Genomic DNA, 17,508 nt, shown 5'->3' with positions numbered 1-17,508 from the left:
ACTATGTCAGTTTAATTTGGTTAATTAAATGTTTTTATTTTTTCCCTGGCAAAGATCTTATTCTTTTTTTATTTTCTTTCTCTGTATACCCTTTTTAATTATTTTTTTTCTACTACTGTTGTGAGATGTAGCCTATGTTTGTATTAATATGTACATAATTCCATAATTAAATATATTATTAATAAGTATTTTCATGGAGACCATACTACAATAATCTATGTGGCAGCACTTTCGTTTAGGGACCAATTTTTACTAATAACTAGTTGCTTATTAGCAAGCGTATTACTAGCATAATGGTTGTGTATTATTAATACCTTATTCTGCATGACCATATATTCCCTTAACCTACCCAATACCTAAACTCAACAACTACCTTACTAACTATTAATAAGCAGTAACTAGGAGTTTACTGAGGTAAAAGTTGTAGTTAATAGTTAGTTAATAGTGAGACCTTAAAATAAAGTTTGACCATCTTTGTTTTATTGATACCTTTCAAAATCAATTGTACAGTGCGGATTTCCATATTATCCAGTATATTCCATATATTCCATATTATATCTTTTATCATTCCATGTAAAAAGGAAAGGAAAGGAATTGGAAAAGAAAAGAAAAGAAAAGAAAAGAAAAGAAAAGAAAAGAAAAGAAAAGAAAAGAAAAGAAAAGAAAAGAAAAGGAAAAAGAGTTGCATAAGAAGGATTACTGAAGCATCCTAGATCCGATAGCAAGTTCACAGAGCACATTTCCACAGTCTTGGTAACGAGACAATAAAACAGTTGTGACACAGTATATAAGGTGATAACATTACCCATAATTCTTGCTGCAGATCTTCACATGCCCTCTGTCCTTTGTCCTTTTCTAGTCACACAGTATTTTTTCCAGGTGCTGAATTAAGGTGACACAGATAATTCATTCCATGACAGCGGCAGTTTCACTCCGTTTTCCTCAAAATCATGGTCGTTTGATGACTTTCTTTGATGATACTTTTCCAAAACTGAACAAAGACGTCCAAATATCAGACACTTATCAGTCTGTGTTAGCTAGATAAATAAAAAATATCCATTTAATGATACCTAGATCCTTAAAATGGATCAAATGTTGAATTACACAGGCATTTATAAAAAGGTCCCACAGTTAACGCCTTCATTATTCTGTGGCATGATCCATGTATTAAACTCAAATTAATTTGTGCTTTGCTGATAAATGCTGCATGAAGAGTCTCATTTCAGCTGTCTGTACTAATTAACCACAGACACTTAAAGAATTCACATGCAAATCCCATGACAAATCTGAACCATAGATGTCTGGTACGATGAATCTATAAGCACTGGTCTGACTAATATACACTAGATCTTGAGTGCTGAATATAACCTTGAAAGAAGAGCATAAATGTTCTTTTAATTATACATGATTTGACGGCTAGTGCTCACTGGTAGTGTGGTGATTGCACCTAACAGGTCAGATTAACTTGAGCTGCATATCACATAATAGCAAAATACTACTGCTAATCAGCCAACTGCTGTGACAGTTGTGAACTCAAGCTGAACCTGAGAATGGTGCAATACTAGATAAGTGTCATTATCATGACTGCAGGATTGCTATGCCCAGACCACGTCCCTCATAGCTCATAGTATCCTTATTTGACCAAATGGAGCAGTTGCTTATTATTATCAAAAATAGGTCATTATATTCAATGCTGGAATATATGCGAGCCTTTCTGCTGTGCTTCACTAATCCGAAAAAGGAGTCGTTCATTCTTACATTCTTTTTTCTGTAGGCTGTAGGGTTTTACATTATTATGAGTGCCATTATACAGTAATGAACTGGAACACCGATAAAGAGATTTCTGCAAAACAACTGTACATACATGAGATTTTGTGTTTTGATCTTAAGAATATTTAGACTGTTTTGATGGACAAAGAAACATGGTTAAACTTTTGTCTTGGAACACTGGTTCACATTGGCTGCATTGTTCAAATGGGTAATTGCAATATAGCAGACGTTTTCTTTCAGGTCAAATGCCAAATTTTGACCATCTAAAGACAAACTTCATTAACTTTCTGAGTCTTGTATAAGGAGAAACGTGAATTCTTCTCTTTTACTTTAGGAAGCTGAACCTCCAGAAAAGAGCTGGTGATCTTTATATTTTATATGGTAATACTTTGGTATAGTGACCAATTCTCACTATTAAGTAGTTGCTTATTAGCGTGCCTATTATTAACATATTGGCTGTTTATTTGTACTTATAAAACACATATTCTACATGACCATATTCTACATCCTTAATCCTTCCCAATACCAAAACTTAACAACCCTACCAACTACTATAAATAACAAATTAGGAGTTTATTGAGGCAGAAGTCATAGTTAATGGTTTGATAATAGCGAGCATTGGACCTTAAAATAAAATGTGACCCTTTATTTTTTTATTTCACTTAATAAGTTGTGTGAAAATTGCGAACCAGCACTTGTATTTACCAGTACAATTTACCTGTAACGTCATTCAGACTCTAGATTTAAACATTAGTGAAACGCTTGATTCGCTCAGTTCATCGTCTTTGCTGTGAGCTGTTGAGCCCCATTAACTTGCTCGATTAAAACCTCAATAGAGAAAGGTTTTCCTGTAAGAACTCTACTAATATCTTCAGAGATGCTCGTCATTTTATGATGTCCTCACATTATCTAAGTAGCTCAATTAGAACTCCAGTTTAAAGCTGAAATATGCTACACATCTTCTATATGGATTTTTGCACCAATTTGCAGTCTGGACAAGTGGAGACTAGTCGCTCAGAGCCTGCAGATTTTGGGAAGTCGGAGTTGACAGATTTCACAGGAAACTGCGCAGTGTGTGATGGCCCTGGGAACAGATTTTTTGCTTTAGACTATGATTCTATCTATTGTATCAGACATGTATGATATTTTGAGCCAATTTTAGAACACATATTGTTCTTATTTGTCATGCATTTCCTAGCAACGAGGCGCATGTTTCTGCGGGAGTTTGTTGTATTCAAGTTTGTTGTATTGTATTTTTGTTGTCGTGAAAGTCCAATAGTGTGGGATCCTCGTTCATTTTGCGTATGATGTCCAGTTTTCTTTTTAACTTCAAAATCGGCTGATGTATGATGACTATATGTTCAGTGGGTTTTTCATACAAAATCTCATGTGTCAATAGGATCGTTTGTGGCTGATTTTGATGGCAGAAGCTCTTTGCTCTACCGATTCAACCAGAAGTCTATGAGCACGGTGAAAGATGTTATATCGCTGCGATTTAAGAGTCGACAGACAGAAGGTGTTTTACTGCATGGAGAAGGCCAGCGAGGAGATTATATCACTCTGGAGCTTCATCGTGGCAGGCTGGCCTTGCATCTAAACCTGGGTGAGTTACAGTACTGGGGGAAGCTAGCAACTTCAAAGGGTTGAAGTGTTCAAGTATTCAATATTTATATTTAACCATGGTTACTTTGGAGTGGAGACTATTGACTGACTACAGACTATTGATGGAATTCATAAGAATGCATTATTAAAGAATATATTAATGCATATGCTAAATAATATATGCCGTGTTAGTGTCACATGACTCATGAGAAACCTCTTCTAATTGGCAGATGACAGCAGGGTGAGATCTAGCAGTGCTCGTATGGTGGTCACTCTAGGAAGTCTCCTTGATGATCTGCACTGGCACTCTGTTCTGATCGAACGCTTTAACAAGCAGGTCAACTTCACTTTGGACAGACACACTCAACACTTCAGGACCAAGGGTGATGGAGACTCGCTAGAGGTCGACTATGAGGTTGGTCTCTGGGACCCTGTAATTTCCTCTTTTTTGAAATGACAAGCCTTTGATGCATGAAAGTTGGTGCTTTTAAATAGTCTGTAATAATAAAATAAAATAAAATCTTAAGTATCACGTTCCTTCAGAAATTCTGATATGCTGATTTAATGCTCATAATAACATTTTTTACAATTTTTTATTTAAAACAGTTACACTGTTTATTATTTTCATCATTTTCAGGAATCTTTGATGAATAAAACATTTATTTTAAATAGTAAAGACATTTATAATGTTACGAAATAATTCTGTCACTTTTGATCAATGTAATACATCCTTGCTGAATAAAAGTAGTAATTTCTTTTAAAAAAATCTTACTTACCCCAAACAATTGAATGTTTTTTGTATATCAAACACACTTATCTAATTTGAAATTGAATTTAATTAAATCCCACTGTCCAGTCATAATTAATTATTTGAACAAGTGATTGAATAATTAATTGAACTAATTGGCTGAGACATTTAAAGAGGGCAAAAAAAGATAAGATGCTCCAACCAACAGAAGAACAGCAGGTGTTTGAGGTAATAATATAACTAGCACAGGCAAAAAGATTGTATGTATTACAGTATTCTTTTCATCACACCGTTTTGGTTTTCAGGGGGCCTAGGAAAAGGATTTTTAAATACCCATGAGGCGCTAGATTTCCAAACCACAAGAAAAATGCATTATTGATCATCAAGGGGAGCATTGCGAGTTCATAAATCCACTGTGATGGAGTATCTGCCTCCCCTTGTATCACAGATTCTCCAGCTCTCCAGTGGCTGTCCCAGAGCCAGACTTACAATAGAAGTCAAAGGCTGACTGGAGCGCAGCTGATGAGGTGCACCTGAAGTTAATAGCACTATAAAGGCAGCAGTTCACCTCACCTATGAGAGACACCACTGTTCTATGTATGAGTAGTACAAGGTGTCCTCCAGATCCGGGAATGCCATGACATAGCTTGGCTGCCACTGAAATGATGACCGCCTGGCCACAGACTGACCTTTATTTCCCACAGCAACAAGGACACTGCAGTTGCCTTGTCATGCTTCCTAATTACTTGATCGTCTTGTACTTTTATATATTTATTTTTAAACGTAAGCCCCTATGATCCTACTGGTTTGGAATAGGAACTTACTAGTGCCTTCTGTAAATGCACATCACTGGACTGGAAGTTCCCAGTGTCTTTTTAAAGAGAGTATTGTGGACTGATATGCTGTGTAGGAAGAAATGGAACAGTTTTGCCAAATAAATAAATAAATAAATGTTCCAACAAAGAAAAACCTCATCTTAGACATACAAAATAGTTTGAAACTGCCCCGCAGCTGAGCAGCACAGCAGAGTAACTGATAGAAAAATAAATTCTGGACTGTATCCTTACATTTTTTACAACCATGTCAGAGTCTCCATACGTGAGATGGCGCTTAACAGAAAGAGGCTCAAACAGCATAACAATGATCCTTCACAGAATCTACAACTAAATGGTTGAGTTAGAAGAAATTTCATATTTGGAAAAGCCAAGTCAGGTCCTGACCTTAAACCCACTGAAATGTTGTGGCATGACCTGAAGCAAATCATGTAAGACAGCCCAAAATACCAAAGACTTCAGGCATTTTGTTTACCACAACAGTGTGCTAAGCTAGTCTCAAGACAATGGTTTATTCTATGGCAGCCTGTGAGGAATATATAACATTTCTCTTTATATATCACATTTTGTATATACACACAATATATGTAGTGGCATTAAACCATCTGTCCAATTTATAAGAGAAATGGAAAGCAGGCACATTTGATGTTTTATTAATGATTATATATGTTTTGAAATTAGATATGTGTTTTATTCATTCTCTAAAACAGCTAAGCTTTGGTGGGATCCCACTGCCAGGTAAACCAGGAACCTTCGTTCGACGCAACTTTCATGGTTGCATGGAGAACCTCTACTACAATGGAGTGAACATCATCGACTTGGCGAAACGGAGAAAACCTCAGATATACAGTGTGGTAAGCATTTGGCTCTGAACTAGTGATGTTGTGATCCTCTAATTCTTCAGTTGTGCTGTATATATTACAATATGTCTAGAGTCCAGACATATTACTTCTGCCACTTCAGTATCAGCAGGAATCTTTAAAGGTGTGCTCAAACTTTACAGAGTTTCACACATTAGCTTTTTCTCAGCTTCTTTTCTCAGTAATTCCACAAATCATGTTTTTCTGTCACATCTGAGTTCTCTCTTCCTGCTAAAAAGCTGCTTGTTAGAAATGATCACATCACATTCCTGTCTATTTCTCTAAATCAAAATGACAAGACAACCACGACTCCATCACTTCAGAAGAGGCATGACTGGTATTCGTCTAGCTCTGTAAAATACAAGCACGTGTTCACGTTGCACAGCTTAAGGCTGTCAAGTTGGAGAAGGTCTGCTGAGGCCTCAGTTCAGCTGTCTGGTGTCTGTACAGCCCTGTGGCACAGGGATCAATGAGGTGTTCACCTCACACTGCAGTAACCTTTTGGATGTGCTCTCTGTGCTTCTGTTGCTCTCTGTGGAGCTGCGCTGGTGACATTTATCCAGACCGCCTGCTGCCTTTGTGGGTTTAGCCTGTCTGGCTCTCCAATTCTCTTGTAGCCCTTCAACTTGCTTTCTCTTTTCCTCTTTTTTTCTTTGACATAATCTCTTGTGTTACCAGCTTTCTCAGTTGCATCTCATTTTTCACATTTCAGTAGTGACATGGCACTTATTTTTAGTAAGTTTTTCAACTGCATAGATACAGTGACTTAAATGCACCTTTTCTATGATGAGCATGTTCTAATATCTATATTAAAATTCTTTTTAAAGTGCATAGTTACAAAAATGAAAATATCTTAAAACTTGTTTTGCTGCTTATGAATAATATGAATAGTAAAACTGCAGTGAAATAAACAGTGGAAGATATGTATGCCCTATTAATAAATGACCAGAGAATGCGAGTCCTACAACATTTAGATGCAATGAAAGGTTGCCTATCATATTTCAAAATGTTGCACTCAACATATTTTAGTCTGGCATTATAGTTTGGGAAAACTTCAACAAGTGAATGTGTACAAGTTTATGTCACAGTAACACTAATAAAATAAAAATTAAATGACTCATCAGAATGAGATCATCTTCTGCATTAAGCCTTGTCGGCATCACAATTCATGGCTTATTCCTCATAGCGCAAAAATGAAAAGTAGCAGAGATGAACTTGGATCTTTCTACAGAAGTGACACGAGCATTTACATGTTTGCGTGTCTCAAGCTTGGTTTCACGTGGATGATTATCATATAGCGCGCAATGTGCATGTGCATGTGCATGATCACATTATTGTTGAGCTCAGACAGGAAAGACTGTACCTCGAGTTGGTTTCATACGGATTATTTTAGAATAGGCCTATTTGTTTTCGGCATGACTTCATTTAATAATAGACACTTCAAGCTTTCTTTAGATGTACTGTATTTCTCATGTCATTTTCGTTCATTTTAGTGACTCATTTCAGGAAGATATTCATGGAGACTGAGAATGCAGAAAGCGCACCCTATTTGTTTTCTTTATTTTACAAAATAGAAAATAGAAATATTTTGTTGATATTGGGAGTGAATCAGGGTATACAAATAATAGGCCTACTTATGTAGTTTTTTCAGTCAATATTATTATTACAATTTTTTTCAATCAACTGTGAGTTCTTCTTTGTAGTGTGATAACTTGAACAGTAAAGTAAACTTGAAAGTAAAGTAATTAGTAATCTGTTTACTTTTTAAATGCAGTAATCAGTAATGTAATCAAATTGCAATTTTAAAGAAGTAATTAGTCATTTGTAGTGGATTACTCTTTTTGAGTAACTTACCCAAAAGTGATAATGATATACAGTGATATTTATGAATGAATAATTCATGACATTTCAAGAAAAATGCAAATATGCAAATGATTAAGATGTGTACACTAAGATGTTTTCAAGATGAAAAGAAAAGGTTATTACTTATTACTTGATAATTACACAAAAACATATTTTTAGAGGCATTAAAATTTAACTTTTCTTAAAAATGGAATACATTTAATTAGAAGTAGTGAATTTCTAAAAATGTAGCATATGTTTTAAACTAGATATTTAAATGAGATTTCAATTTCTTTATTGTGAACTGTCTTTTAACTGCATGGTTTTGGCCTCAGCAATGACATCTGACATTGGCATGAATTTACTGATTACCTTGTGTGTGATCAGCATCAGCATTTGTACCGATGATGCATTGCCATTTGGTCATTCTCTGCTTTCATGTAAACCAATGTTTGGCGTTCTCCCTTCTCTCACAGGGCAACGTGACCTTTTCCTGCTCGGAACCACAGCTGGTGGCCGCCACATTTCAGAGTTCCAGCAGCAGCTTTCTGTCGCTGCCAGCACCTGCACCGATCCTGGAGGGCTTTTCTATGCGCCTGCAGTTTCGCACCTGGAACCCTGATGGCCTGCTGTTGTCCAGTCCGCTGATCTCTGGTCAGGAGCCCCGTTACCTGATTTTGCAGATCAGCAGTGGGCGTCTCCATCTCACACACCAGACATCAGCGCTGAAGATGTCAGACGTGTCAGCTGGTGAGGAGACCCTTTCTGCTCTTCTGCAGCTTGATTTTAAATGCCAGTTCTCTCAAATATACAGTTCAAGTAGTTGCATTGGGGGTTCTTGGTGGACTAATCCGGCTGAAAAGGCATTTTAAACCAGCTTAGTTTGATGGTCTTAGTCAGTGTCCAAAACTGGGGTGCATTTCCCAAAAGCATCGTTAGCCAACTATGGTAACAAGACCTTCATAAGCAACATAGTTCAATGTTTCAGTGTTTCCCATAGTTCCAAAAAAGTTGTGTAGTTGAACTACATCTCTCAACCAGTGGTTAAAAGTATAGTTTCTTGTTAGTATGACGCAGACTTAAATAGGTAAGCAAGCTAACATGCAGTGCAATATGTATTTGTTATTCCATTCTATATATTTACATTCTATATGGGGCCAAAATTAGAACACCTGACAGATCTGAAAATATTGTTCATATTGTTTGCAATAGTTCGTTTTATGGGTATTATAATGGCCAAGCAACAAAAACAACTGAAACCTCTTCAATATGCAAAGTGTTCTAATAATTTTGGCCACCACTGTGTAATTTCTCCAACGTTGCTACTATAATAGCTATGCAAAGAGTTACGTCATTGTACAGGAAACGCACGCCTGGTCTGGCTGGTCTGTTGGTTGGTTTTAGAGGGGTTTTGGCTTCAGAACAAGCAAAAACCCAGCTTCGTTAGGCTTGGAGACCAGTTTAAACTAGCTAAGACCAGAAAGCCCATTTTTTTCCAGTAAGGCGTGTATATTTTCACCACTAGACTTTGTTCTTTAAATGCTAGCATATACATAACCTGAGTAAAACAGTAGTAGTAGTCAACAAACCCAGTAACTTTTGTTTTCTAAATCATGTAATTGATATAACATAGTCTTTCTAACATTAGTTCTTTAGCTCAACAATTTAACATGCACCAGGCAAATTGTAAAAGGTATAAAGCTTCAGCAAGTGACACGGAAATGCAGCTGTGATCAAATGGTAGAGCTGTCACTTTTATCCAGGCATGACACACTCTAGCCACTGAAATTACTGCTTTGAAGGAGTCTAATTGGAAATGCTGCTCAGTTTCAGCAATTACGTGCGCAGAGCGATCAAGAGTATAAATGTCTCTCTTTTTCAATTCAGCCAGCCTGGCAATGCAAAGACTTCCTATTACTTACACAGCACAGAATTGCATGCTTTTTCTCTGGTCCTCTTCTCAGCAATGAGATGTGTGAGCAAAACAAAAGCATTTGTATAAAAGTTAGTACTTACAGCTTATCTCGTCACCCACAAAGGCAATAACTGTCACGGTCGGTGGTTGTAGTAATCGGCGCCCACACAAAGGATAACAAAAAGGTAAATTTAATAGCATCAACGCACGTAAGACCATTTACAACTTAAGATCCGACAAACACAGAGGGAGAACTGAGGACTTATAAAGGGAGTGGAACAAACGAGGAAACAAGGTAATTAATAGAACACAGGTGATGAATATAACTAATTAACAAAACTAGGTCATGAACTAAAACAGGAAGAACCAAATAAGGAAAAAAGGAAACTAAACAAACAGTTCCGTTACAGATATCGCCCCCCTCCCGGAAGGTGCGTCCCGCACCGTAACAGTAACATCGGGGAGGGGGGGGTGGGCGTCCTGGAGGCTGGAGCAGGACCAGGATGGGACAGGGAAGCCTCCAGGACGGATCAGGAGCCTTGGGAGGCCATGGCAGGACTGGAGATTCGGGAGGCCATGGCGGATCAGGAGCCTTGGGAGGCCATGGCAGGACTGGAGATTCGGGAGGCCAAGGCGGATCTGGAGCCTTGGGAGGCCATGGCAGGACTGGAGATTCGGGAGGCCATGGCGGATCTGGAGCCTTGGGAGGCCATGGCAGGACTGGAGATTCGGGAGACCATGGCGGATCCGGAGCCTTGGGAGGCCATGGCAGGCCTGGAGATTCGGGAGGCCATGGTGGATCTGGAGCCTTGGGCGGTCTTGGCGGATCGGGATCCTCGGACGGCCATGGTGGATCGGGGTCCTCGGGAGGCCTTGGCGGATCGGGGTCCTCGGGCGGCCTTGGCGGATCGGGGTCCTTGGGCGGCCTTGGCGGATCGGGGTGCTCCGTGGCCTTGGCCCTTGGCCTGGCCACACAGACTGAGACTATATGGCCCCCCCCCAAAATTTCTTTGGGAAAGTTCCCCTCTGGGGGCCACATTGGAGGAGAGGGTTCTTGAGGGCGCTCTGGAGGAACGGACTCTTGGGGGCGCTCTGGAGGGGCGGACTCCTGGGGGCGCTCTGGAGGAGCGGGCACTAGAGGGCGCTCTGGAGGAGCGGGCACTTGAGGGCGCTCTGGAGGAGCGGGCACTTGAGGGCGCTCTGGAGGAGCGGGCACTTGAGGGCGCACGGGAGGCGCGGAGCTGGATAGAACCAGCGGAGACGAAGGAGAGCTGGACGGGACCAGCGGAGACGCAGGAGGGCGCTCTTGCAGCGCGGACTCTTGAGGGCGCTCTTGCAGCGCGGACACTTGAGGGCGCTCTTGCAGCGCAGATTCAAAGGGGCGCTCTTGTAGCGCGGACATTAGAGGGCGCTCTGGAGGCGCGGGGCTGGACGGGACCAGCGGGAACTCAGGTGGGCTGGACGGGACCAGCGGGAACTCAGGTGGGCTGGACGGGACCAGCGGGAACTCAGGTGGGCTGGACGGGACCAGCGGGAACTCAGGTGGGCTGGACGGGACCAGCGGGAACTCAGGTGGGCTGGACGGGACCAGCGGGAACTCAGGTGGGCTGGACGGGACCAGCGGGAACTCAGGACGGCTGGACGGGACCAGCGGGAACTCAGGTGGGCTGGACGGGACCAGCGGGAACTCAGGACGGCTGGACGGGACCAGCGGGAACTCAGGACGGCTGGACGGGACCAGCGGGAACTCAGGACGGCTGGACGGGACCAGCGGGAACTCAGGACGGCTGGACGGGACCAGCGGGAACTCAGGACGGCTGGACGGGACCAGCGGGAACTCAGGTGGGTACTTGCGAGGTGCCGGAATTGGTGGGCTCAGACGAGGAGCAGGCACAGGAAGGCACTGGCGAGGAGCTGGCACTGGAGGGCGCTTGCGAGGAGCAGGTACTGGATGGCACTGACGAGGAGCAGGCACTGGATGGCACTGCCGAGGGGCAGGCACTGGAGGGAATGACATGCCCTCAAACTCCACTAAAATCCCGACCGGCACCTGTTTTTCCCCCCTCGGTGGTTTGGGGAAACTGTTATTGGCGGCGGAATCCCTCTTCTCCGCGGACGGCGCAACGTTCATCGCCCCTCGCGGCGGAATCCTCCTCGCCGTGGGCGGAACATTCATCGCCGTGTACGGCGGGATCCTCTTCGTTGCCGACGGCGCAACGTTCATCGCCCCTTGCGGCGGAATCCTCCTCGCCGCGGGCGGAACATTCCTCGCCGTCTCAGGCGGAGCGAATTTCATTGGGGCGGTGGGTAAGGGTGTGCGGCGAATGGCGACCCGTTCTCCCCAAAACGGGTGGCCAGGGTAAGCCGCTACAGGCAGCCCGACATCCCTCGCAGCACGGGCAGGGGCGAGCCGCGAACGGCGGCGTGAACCCCCGCAAACGACGGGCACAAGCTCCAGCATCCTGAGCAGATCTCGTTTTCTTTTGCGGTCGGATCTTCTGTCACGGTCGGTGGTTGTAGTAATCGGCGCCCACACAAAGGATAACAAAAAGGTAAATTTAATAGCATCAACGCACGTAAGACCATTTACAACTTAAGATCCGACAAACACAGAGGGAGAACTGAGGACTTATAAAGGGAGTGGAACAAACGAGGAAACAAGGTAATTAATAGAACACAGGTGATGAATATAACTAATTAACAAAACTAGGTCATGAACTAAAACAGGAAGAACCAAATAAGGAAAAAAGGAAACTAAACAAACAGTTCCGTTACAATAACGTCATTTTTATTTTTTGTTCAGCATTCTAGACAATAGATGAAAGGAAACATACATGCTGGTCTAAACAAGATTAGTGTCTGAGACAGACAGTTGTGTGTTTCAGTCTAGTGAGGAAACCTGATGTTCGACAACAATCGACACGCAGTAGGGGGGAGGAGGACACTCTCCATCTGTTGTGCAGGGCCAATCTGTGTTAGAGCGGCTGTTTTATCCTACCTGAAACCAATTTTTTTGGTCTAACTCTCATCATAGATGTGTTGGCTGAAATAGAGAGTGTTGTAATTACCGGAATAGAAGAAATGAAGCGCTTGAGCTCAAACGACAAACAGATGGCTGGCACAGGGGAGACTGTAGACACACAGCGGCCGCACACAGCTTGGGCGCCCTTCACATGTAATGGCCAGAATTAATTAAATCAAACCTCAAAGAGAATTTTTCCTTTGGGGACAGAGGTGGAAGGGGGGCAGTTTTTTGCCAGGAGATTTGTTTTTGGCACTTTTGTATTATCGTATTGAATTTTCTGTTTCATCATGGCTTTGTTTTGTTTGAGAGTTGATGGTTCACATATTGATTGTTGTCTTGGATGACTTTACAGTATGTGTGTGGTTTGTTTGACATTGTAATATGGTTTATATATGATCATTTAATGCTGCATGTTGAACTAAAAAGGCGTTCATATATGGTCACTGTGTTTATTCAACAGTATATGCATTTTCGATTGACAGGTCAGAGGGTGAATGATGGTTTGTGGCATTCAGTCAGTCTCAATGCTCGAGGTCTGCAGATCATCATGTCGCTGGACAGTGAGCCCGCATCCACCATTCAGCTGAAGAGCTACCTGGAACCAAAAGACAAACACTACTTTGGAGGTAAAATAGTGAACAAATATTTTCAGAAAGGACAAAAAGATAATTTCAGCTACAGTTGGAGTCAGATTAGGTATTTGCATTCAAAACTTTGAGTATGTTACTGTGTTGTTCAATTGCCACTTATTAAAAAAAGGCAGCGGCTATTTGCACTAAGTGCTAATAGCATATTTTCTTAGCAATAGATGCTATTTACACTATGTTAAAATAGCTAGATTTTCTAGATTTATACTACTTATTGCAAATAGTGGCAATTATCTGCACCTCAGTATTGTAGTACATTATAAAACAGTACGCTATAATAACGTATTGAGTGTAAATTATAGTTTATTTTCAACTTTTTGATTATTTTCTTAATTTTTATTGAAAATAAATGCCTTTCCGATGCAATATGAGATTTGAAAAGGGCAAAAGGTGGATTTAAACTCGGGTCGATCACGTCAAAAATCCCGCGCATCTACGCCACTGTTATTGAACCTGATATTGAACAAGCGTCTTTTTGAAGTATTGACTATCCCAATCACACGTTGGTGGGCGGAGTTATTGTAAATAGCCTTTGCCAACAATGCAGGCTATTTGCACTTAGTGTAAATAGACACTCCGTTAAAAAAAATATGAAAGATCATAAAAAGGCGACACTTAAAATAAAACAAAAAATATAAAGCAGCATATAAGAGCTATATCGTTTTAGTACTTATATACAATAATAGTATTTATTCATATTTTGAATTAGCTTTTATTTTTATACTTTCAGTTTTGGTTTTAATTTTGGTTTTAGGTTTTAGTAATCTTGTTATGAGCTTTTGTGCCTTATATTAGTTTTTTGGCAGTTTTTTTATATTTCTATTATACTCATTTTATTAAATAAAATTTTTTATTTCAGTTTTAATTTTAATATATTTTTATTTAAACTAGTTTTATTTCAGTTAGTTGCCAAGGCAACATTTTTAATTCTCTGATATTTATATTTTATTAATTTTATTTTACCTTTAAAATAATTAAAACACAAACATTATAATAATTTTACTTCTGGTTAACAATAACAATTAAGTTATTACAGTATGTTTTAAATGTATGTAATGTTTTAAATATTAAATGCAACATATAATCTAGTATTTTGTTGATGTTGACTGACAGGTCAATGTCAGACAAGCCATAAAACATGATGATGTGTGGAGGCCTTCAAAGTAAAATTGGACAAATAGAAATTACTTTTTGGTGTGTGTGTCTTAGTTTCATTTTTGAATAACTTTTTTTTATTATTTATTGCTTCTATTATAACATCCATACCTACAGTCAGGTGTATTTTCATCAATTATTTCAGGATGTCCTGTATACCAGAATGACTCCAGCTGCTTGAATCCCACAATGGCCTTTCAAGGCTGTGTCCGGCTCATCCTTGTCAACAACCAACCTGTTGATCTTCTGTCAGTCCAGCAAGGTCATCTAGGAAGCTACAATCAGCTACAGTTTGACTTATGTGGCATTCGTGACAGGTGCGGTTTTCGAACATATGCCTGATAAATATTTCTGTTGCTGTTTTACATTTGTCTACCACAAAAATATCCACTGGTTTTCATTTTATTCATGACACCCATGGAAACTTGAACATGTCAGAGCTGTTCTTTGTCATTAAAGCCCAGGTTGTGCTGGCTGAGCTGGACTGTCGGCAGAGCCCTAATTAGAACTGGGGGAAGTTCATTTGTACTTCCACTTAGGTTTGCGGCCTGCTAACAAGCTCAGTGCTGCGTTTTGCACTTCTTCTCATTACCGCATACTGGAATCAGAGGCCTCATTGACCCAGAGCTGCATGACCCCTGCTGTCCCCCAAGTCTACAGTGGTCCTTCTTTAAGGAAGAGAGATTTCTACTCTTGTCTCCTTATTTACTTTCTTTTGAGTAAACAAGATAAATGCCAACAATGGATAATGATATATTCGGTTATAGATCTGTTGGAGACTAAGAGGATGTACACTGTTGTTCAAAAGTTTAGTTTTTTTGAAAGAAGTCTCTTATTCTCACCAAGTCTACATTTATTTAATAAAAAAAAAACAGTAATACTGTGAACTATTCTTACAATTTTAAATCATTTTTAAAATAAATTTCTATTATAACATACAGTATTTTTTAAAATGTATTTATAATAAATTATCATTTATTTTTGGTGGAATTCTTTAGAAGAATATAAAGTTAAAAGAACATAATTTATTTGAAGTAAGTTAAAAGAACATAATTTATTCGAAGTACAAGTATTTTGTAACATATGTATTTACATTTTTGTCACTTTTAATCAGTTTTATGTGTCCTTGCTGGTAAAATTCTTAAAAAAAAAATTATAACTGCAGTGTCAAATGGGATTGTTATCTACAATATTCAACATAATTATCCTAAAAGATTCTACAGAAAACTTTATTTAAGCCTTAGTTATTATTAAAATCAGATTGCTGATTAAAGGAATAGTTCACCTAAAAATCAAAATGCGCACAACAGAACTTGAATTGGCCTGAAAGGATAAGGAATTTACTGAATTGCTGTCTACAGAATTTCCACACAGGTAATGCATTCTGGGAAATGAAAAGTTCTTCCACCTTGGACACAAGAATATTTATTAAATATGATGAAATATATAAATTAAATACAAATTTCTGTATAGGTGGTATTTAAGTTTCATATACGCATATCTTTGAATTTCAGTTCTTTTGAATTCTACTTCCTTACATTCAAATTGCAGTTCTTCATACTGTTTGCTACCTCAGGTCAAATTCAGAAACAAGCCTGAAACTATCCTTTAATTCCGACATTATTCAGTTCTAACCTGGGAACAATATTTTCACCTTTAGTATATTTTTGCATTATTCAGAAGCACCCAAATTGCTCCACTTTAACCAGTCTCTCACTGTGTTTTTATTTGGCGGCAGGGACATGCCCCACTGGCTTGTCTGTACAGCGGAATTTTATTAATAGTGAACTTGTATGAACATGACAAGACCCCGCCATCAGTGGCAAGTCTAAATCATTCATGAGCAGCTGTCATAGTCTGAGGGCCTCCGCTGTGAGCAATGTGACAGTTTTTGTGAGCCTGCCAGAGGGTGAATGCTCCCGGCTGCTAGACTGAACCTTTCCTCCGTCTCTGTCCCCTCTGTATGCAGCCTCAGACTGCGTCTCTGATAATCAAGTGCCAAAATAGCTGACCCCTGCAATGCTTTGCCCTCTTTTGGGTTTTGGATATTGTCAAAGAGAGTTTCTCCATGGAGACAATGTTTTTTTTTTTTTTGTCAAGCACTTACATTTTCAAACTTAATGAAGTCTCAGTGGAAGACATCCATTTCTTTATTTTAATGATGTAGTCCTTATTTTGTCTGAAGGTGGTGACATGGGAAACGGTTTTAGGTGAGGTATCTGCAAATGAGCTACATGAGCTTATCAGAACTAGTTTGGCGTTCACATAAAAACATCTTAGAGGAATGACGAACTAAAGTAGCAATGTTATAACTTGTAATTCTTTTTCAGTTGTTAATAATATCAAACTATGGTTGTATGTATTTATATAAAGAAGATTCCTCCCTCCCCCACATAATACCTCAGTGTATTGTCTTAGTAACATAGTTTATTTCAGAGGTTTTCACCTGAAACCATGGGAATGATTTTATTCTACTGACAGCAATTTTTAATCTCAGATACGCTGTCAAATTTAATGAGTTTAATGATTATATACATACATGCATACATATGATACACACACACACACACACACATATATATATATATATGTGTGTGTGTGTGTGACCCTGTCTGTGAAAACCCAGCTAAAGTCATGTTTTGGGGATTTACAGTTTTCTATATAAAATAAGGTATAGATAAGGTAAAGATCATAAGGTAAAGATCATTCTGTGAAAATGCTAAATTGATATCTTTATTACTGACTGAGTAAGACCACGACAAATTTAATAAGGTTAATGAGTTATATATATAGAAGTATATATATATATATATATATATATATATATATATATATATATATATATATATATAAACTCATTAACCTTATTAAATTTGACAGCGTATCTGAGATTAAAAACTGCTGTCAGTAGAATAAAATAATATCACTTAATTGTTTACACAGTATAAATAGTATTCTATACTTGTACTGATTTAGTAAGTAATAATTTTATGAAAGTACACTACCGCTCAAAATGTGGGGTTCGGCTTGTTTTTATTTATTTATTTATTTTTGCTTTTTTTTGTGTCTTATGTTCACCAAATCTGCATTTATTTGTAAATGATTACAATT

The 17,508-nt window shown here is 39.2% G+C and overlaps 1 protein-coding gene across 1 annotated transcript in view; it reads left to right on the top strand.

Annotated features, from left to right (window-relative positions):
• The window catches only part of LOC306876791 (contactin-associated protein-like 5), a gene marked incomplete at both ends in the record, with an annotated part of 68,231 nt that overhangs the window by 28,531 nt on the left and 22,192 nt on the right, over positions 1-17,508 (top strand). Inside the window, 6 exons of the mRNA XM_079428198.1 lie at positions 3,170-3,373; positions 3,603-3,787; positions 5,664-5,807; positions 8,132-8,405; positions 13,078-13,221; positions 14,543-14,714. Of these exons, the coding sequence (XP_079284324.1) occupies positions 3,170-3,373; positions 3,603-3,787; positions 5,664-5,807; positions 8,132-8,405; positions 13,078-13,221; positions 14,543-14,714 (1,123 nt within the window). The remainder of the gene's footprint in view (positions 1-3,169; positions 3,374-3,602; positions 3,788-5,663; positions 5,808-8,131; positions 8,406-13,077; positions 13,222-14,542; positions 14,715-17,508) is intronic.

This window comes from Barbus barbus (genome assembly GCF_936440315.1).
Source record: "Barbus barbus genome assembly, chromosome: 11".
NCBI classification, from domain to species: Eukaryota; Metazoa; Chordata; class Actinopteri; order Cypriniformes; family Cyprinidae; genus Barbus; species Barbus barbus.
The sequence above is the reverse complement of the archived record's forward strand: the minus strand, read 5'-3'. Positions and strand labels throughout refer to the sequence as shown.